The 6,259-nt window shown below is 44.5% G+C and overlaps 1 protein-coding gene across 4 annotated transcripts in view; it reads right to left on the bottom strand.

Annotated features, from left to right (window-relative positions):
* Nucleotides 1–361: 361 nt before the first annotated feature.
* The window catches only part of LOC106605785 (carbonic anhydrase 14-like), a 29,087-nt gene continuing 23,189 nt past the window's right edge, over nucleotides 362–6,259 (bottom strand). For 3 of the 4 annotated variants that reach the window (XM_045699251.1, XM_045699245.1, XM_045699261.1), the window contains 2 exons: nucleotides 5,999–6,052; nucleotides 362–1,239 (listed from right to left, as the gene is read on the bottom strand). In XM_045699251.1, coding sequence (XP_045555207.1) covers nucleotides 1,143–1,239; nucleotides 5,999–6,052 — 151 coding nt within the window. In that variant the 3' untranslated portion in view covers nucleotides 362–1,142. The remainder of the gene's footprint in view (nucleotides 1,240–5,998; nucleotides 6,053–6,259) is intronic. The other variant, XM_045699269.1, reaches the window with a different exon arrangement.

Here is a 6,259-nt window from a genome sequence, read left to right as displayed (position 1 = left end):
CTAGTGTTCATCATGTGTACTACACCACTTGTCCTACAACAGTGTCTAGTGTTCATCATGTGTACTACACCACTTGTCCTACAACAGTGTCTAGTGTTCATCATGTGTTCTACACCACTTGTCCTACAGCGGTGTCTAGTGTTCATCATGTGTACTACACCACTTGTCCTACAACAGTGTCTAGTGTTCATCATGTGTACTACACCACTTGTCCTACAACAGTGTCTAGTGTTCATCATGTGTTCTACACCACTTGTCCTACAGCGGTGTCTAGTGTTCATCATGTGTACTACACCACTTGTCCTACAACAGTGTCTAGTGTTCATCATGTGTACTACACAACTTGTCCTACAGCAGTGTCTAGTGTTCATCATGTGTTTATTTTGATGCTTAATGTATTTACAGCTGAATTCAGACAAGCAACACACACTTATACACACACACACCACAAGATACACAACCCAGACACCAACAATCCTCCCCTTGCACCCTCACACACTCATCAACAACACACACACACACACACACACACACACACACACACACACACACACACACACACACACACACACACACACACACACACACACACACACACACACAGGCCTTCCACTGGCAAGGAATGTGCAGGGCTGATTTCAGAATCACATGGTTTGGACTATACAGTCTTCAATTACAAATTGTGTGACATGTTTCTACTATTCCTTCCTCTCTTTTGGAGGTGTGTCTCGCATGGAGGTGATGTCATCCTGAACGCAGTCCAGCTGTACCCATGAGGCCGATGGAAAAGAGTACCATGCATACAGGTAGACCATAACAGACCATGCATTCACCCAAAAGGCCATGCAGACAGACACATGGACCAGAGCAGAGGAGGCTTGTGGGAGGAGCTACAGGCTCATTGTAACGGCTAGAATGGAATAAATGGAACGTAGTCAAACGTGTGGTTTCCATATGTTTGATGTGTTTGATACCGTTCTATTATTCCATTACAGCCATTATAATGAGCCGGTCCTCCCATAGCTCCTCTGACCAGCCTCCTCTGGACCAGAGCCATAGAGGCACTCATCCATGCCCTTTGACAGGGAGGGTGGAATGTGGTTGGTGGGGGGGGGGTCGTTTATGGAGGTCTCTGATTGGTCTCAGACTGAGGAGGGGACAGGATCTTCTTTTTTTCCTGGTTCAGAGGTCGTGTTGAGGGCCACGTCCTGTTTCAGCTCCTTCCCTGGTTCCTTAGTCCTACATGTCAGAGGGCACAGGAAGTCTGACTCATCAATGGAACTACATGTTATAAAAGCTCATTGATCCTGCTGTATGTCATACTCCCCCTGTTTGCACTGTATTTTGTAGCAGTTTACTCAACCATCCAGCAGAGTGATACACTAAATGACAACAATGGATAAAGGTATTGTGAAGACAGACAGACAGACAGACAGACAGACAGACAGACAGACAGACAGACAGACAGACAGACAGACAGACAGACAGACAGACAGACAGACAGACAGACTGACTGACTGACTGACTGACTGACTGACTGACTGACTGACTGACTGACTGACTGACTGACTGACTGACTGACTGACTGAAAATAAAATGAAGAAAAGTCAACAAACGAAATAAAGCCATAATCTATTGTAATAATAATTCATAGGCTTCAAAGTACAGTAAAACTCCAAGTAAACAACAAGCTAGGTGAGGAATAATGCCTGGTCAATGTTTTGGAGGGAATGATGGAGTGAACGGATCAATGACTCAACAGAGGAGTGTGATGTAGAAACCCACTGGGCACAGACGACAATTCAACGTCCATTCCATGTTGACGTGTGTGTGCCAGTGTGTGCCCAGTGGGAAGTTACAGCATTAAAAAGCTATTGAGAGGGAGAAAATGTGCTATATTAGTACAACGCTGGATTTGACGTTTTCGTCTTTTGAGCTTCTAGTCATGAAATCTATGCAGCCTACTCACTCACTTTTTATAGCTACTGTTTATAGGCCTCCTGGGCCATATGCAGTGTTCCTCACTGAGTTCCCTGAATTCCTATCGGATCTTGTAGTCATAGCAGATAATATTCTAATTTTTGGTGACTTTAACATTCACATGGAAAAGTCCACAGACCCACTCCAAAAGGCTTTCGGAGCCATCATCGACTCAGTGGGTTTTGTCCAACATGTCTCTGGACCTACTCACTGCCACAGTCATACTCTGGACCTAGTTTTGTCCCATGGAATAAATGTTGTGGATCTAAATGTTTTCCTCATAATCCTGGACTATCGGACCACCATTTTATTACGTTTGCAATTGCAACAAATAATCTGCTCAGACCCCAACCAAGGAGCATTAAAAGTCGTGCTATAAATTCTCAGACAACCCAAAGATTCCTTGATGCCCTTCCAGACTGCCTCTGCCTACCCAAAGGACGTCAGAGGACAAAAATCAGTTAACCACCTAACCGAGGAACTCAATTTAACCTTGCGCAATACCCTAGATGCAGTTGCACCCCTAAAAACTAAAAACATCTGTCATAAGAAACTAGCTCCCTGGTATACAGAAAATACACGAGCTCTGAAGCAAGCTTCCAGAAAATTGGAACGGAAATGGCGCCACACCAAACTGGAAGTCTTCCGACTAGCTTGGAAAGACAGTACCGTGCAGTATCGAAGAGCCCTTACTGCTGCTCGATCATCCTATTTTTCCAACTTAATTGAGGAAAATAAGAACAATCCGAAATTTCTTTTTGATACTGTCGCAAAGCTAACTAAAAAGCAGCCTTCGCAAATGGAGGATGGCTTTCACTTCAGCAGTAATAAATTTATGAACTTCTTTGAGGAAAAGATCATGATCATTAGAAAGCAAATTACAGACTCCTCTTTAAATCTGGGTATTCCTCCAAAGCTCCATTGTCCTGAGTCTGCACAACTCTGCCAGGACCTAGGATCAAGGGAGATACTAAAGTGTTTTAGTACTATATCTCTTGACGCAATGATGAAAATAATCATGGCCTCCAAACCCTCAAGCTGCATACTGGACCCTATTCCAACTAAACTACTGAAAGAGCTGCTTCCTGTGCTTGGCCCTCCTATGTTGAACATAATAAACGGCTCTCTATCCACCGGATGTGTACCAAGCTCACTAAAAGTGGCAGTAATAAAGCCTCTCTTGAAAAAGCCGAATCTTGATCCAGAAATTATAAAAAACTATCGGCCTATATCGAATCTTCCATTCCTCTCCAAAATTTTAGAAAAAGCTGTTGCACAGCAACTGACTGCCTTCCTGAAGACAAACAATGTATACGAAACGCTTCAGTCTGGTTTTAGACCCCATCATAGCACTGAGACTGCACTTGTGAAGGTGGTAAATGACCTTTTAATGACGTCAGACCGAGGCTCTGCATCTGTCCTCGTGCTCCTAGATCTTAGTGCCGCTTTTGATACCATCGATCACCACATTCTTTTGGAGAGATTGGAAACCCAAATTGGTCTACATGGACAAGTTCTGGCCTGGTTTAGATCTTATCTGTCGGAAAGATATCAGTTTGTCTCTGTGAATGGTTTGTCCTCTGACAAATCAATTGTAAATTTCGGTGTTCCTCAAGGTTCCGTTTTAGGACCACTATTGTTTTCACTATATATTTTACCTCTTGGGGATGTCATTCGAAAACATAATGTTAAATTTCACTGCTATGCAGACGACACACAGCTGTACATTTCAATGAAACATGGTGAAGCCCCAAAATTGCCCTCGCTAGAAGCCTGTGTTTCAGACATAAAGAAGTGGATGGCTGCAAACTTTCTACTTTTAAACTCGGACAAAACAGAGATGCTTGTTCTAGGTCCCAAGAAACAAAGAGATCTTCTGTTGAATCTGACAATTAATCTGGATGGTTGTACAGTCGTCTCAAATAAAACTGTGAAGGACCTCGGCGTTACTCTGGACCCTGATCTCTCTTTTGAAGAACATATCAAGACTGTTTCAAGGACAGCTTTTTTCCATCTACGTAACATTGCAAAAATCAGAAATTTTCTGTCCAAAAATGACGCAGAAAAATTAATCCATGCTTTTGTTACTTCTAGGCTGGACTACTGCAATGCTCTACTTTCCGGCTACCCGGATAAAGCACTAAATAAACTTCAGTTAGTGCTAAATACGGCTGCTAGAATCCTGACTAGAACCAAAAAATTTGATCATATTACTCCAGTGTTAGCCTCCCTACACTGGCTTCCTGTTAAGGCAAGGGCTGATTTCAAGGTTTTACTGCTAACCTACAAAGCATTACATGGGCTTGCTCCTACCTATCTTTCCGATTTGGTCCTGCCGTACATACCTACACGTACGCTACGGTCACAAGACGCAGGCCTCCTAATTGTCCCTAGAATTTCTAAGCAAACGGCTGGAGGTAGGGCTTTCTCCTATAGAGCTCCATTTTTATGGAATGGTCTGCCTACCAATGTGAGAGACGCAGACTCAGTCTCAACCTTTAAGTCTTTACTGAAGACTTATCTCTTCAGTAGGTCCTATGATTAAGTATAGTCTGGCCCAGGAGTGTGAAGGTGAACGGAAAGGCTGGAGCAACGAACCGCCCTTGCTGTCTCTGCCTTGCCGGTTCCCCTCTTTCCACTGGGATTCTCTGCCTCTAACCCTTTTACAGAGGCTGAGTCACTGGCCTACTGGTGTTCTTCCATGCCGTCCATGGGAGGGGTGCGTCACTTGAGTGGGTTGAGTCACTGACGTGGTCTTCCTGTCTGGGTTGGCGCCCCCCCTTGGGTTGTGCCATGGCGGAGATCGTTGTGGGCTATACTCGGCCTTGTCTTAGGACGGTAAGTTGGTGGTTGGAGACATCCCTCTAGTGGTGTGGGGGCTGTGCTTTGGCAAAGTGGGTGGGGTTATATCCTGCCTGTTTGGCCCTGTCCGGGGTATCATCGGATGGGGCCACAGTGTCTTCTGATCCCTCCTGTCTCAGCCTCCAGTATTTATGCTGCAGTAGTTTATGTGTCGGGGGCTAGGGTCAGTCTGTTACATCTGGAGTATTTCTCTTGTCTTATCCGGTGTCCTGTGTGTATTTAAATATGCTCTCTCTAATTCTCTCTTTCTCTCTTTCTGTCTTTCTCTCGGAGGACCTGAGCCCTAGGACCATGCCTCAGGACTACCTGGTATGATGACTCCTTGCTGTCCCCAGTCCACCTGGCCGTGCTGCTGCTCCAGTTTCAACTGTTCTGCCTGCGGCTATGGAACCCTGACCTGTTCACCGGACGTGCTTGTTGCACCCTCGACAACTACTATGATTATTATTATTTGACCATGCTGGTCATTTATGAACATTTTAACATTTTAACATTTTGACCATGTTCTGTTATAATATCCACCCTGCACAGCCAGAAGAGGACTGGCCACCCCTCATAGCCTGGTTCCTCTCTAGGTTTCTTCCTAGGTTTTTGGCCTTTCTAGGGAGTTTTTCCTAGGGAGTTTTTCCTAGCCACCGTGCTTCTTTCACATGCTTTGCTTGCTGTTTGGGGTTTTAGGCTGGGTTTCTGTACAGCACTTTGAGAATATCAGCTGATGTACGAAGGGCTATATAAAAATAAATTTGATTTGATTTGATTTGATTTAAAGACACAACAATCTACTTTAAACAAATGAGTGGTGAAATTTCCTAGAATAACAGGATTACAGGAATGGATTAGGATTCTTTAGGATAACACGTGATGTTGGAATTTCTAGAGTCCCAGTCCAAAACAACTCCTAGCCCCGACCACCTTGGTGTTTACAGATCTTAAGGAATTAGATTGGTAAATAAAATGGCTAAAAGTAAAACGAGCTCAACTGAGCCTGATTTTAACGATACATCTATGTGCTTTCTTCACATCTGGAGGCTACACACCAACGTTTAGGGGTGCTAGGAGTTATCTCTAGCCAGGGACAGAAGGCAGATGATGGGGAGTAAAATCAGGGATTTAGGTTAAAGGGGTGAAGGTCAAAGGTCATAATCTGATTGGTGACCTGGGCACGGGGGCGGGCCGGACGCTGGGCAGGACGTCCCAGCTAGAGGTGGAGCTGTTGTGATGAAAACACAGTGTCATGTGACCAGGAAACACAAACGATCACATCACAGACAGACACAATCACGTTAAAAGGGCAACAATCATGCCCCGAACCGACCCTTCATCCTTTTCCTCTGCACATTTTCTAGATTTGAAATAATGAGATAGTTATTGGCAGTATGGTGTGGGCTGGGTGAACCTTTTGCCATATTCCTTACAC

Source organism: Salmo salar, chromosome ssa02 (assembly GCF_905237065.1).
Source record: "Salmo salar chromosome ssa02, Ssal_v3.1, whole genome shotgun sequence".
Lineage (NCBI taxonomy): Eukaryota > Metazoa > Chordata > Actinopteri > Salmoniformes > Salmonidae > Salmo > Salmo salar.
Note: the sequence above shows the minus strand (reverse complement) of the source record. Positions and strands in the feature narration are given on the sequence as shown.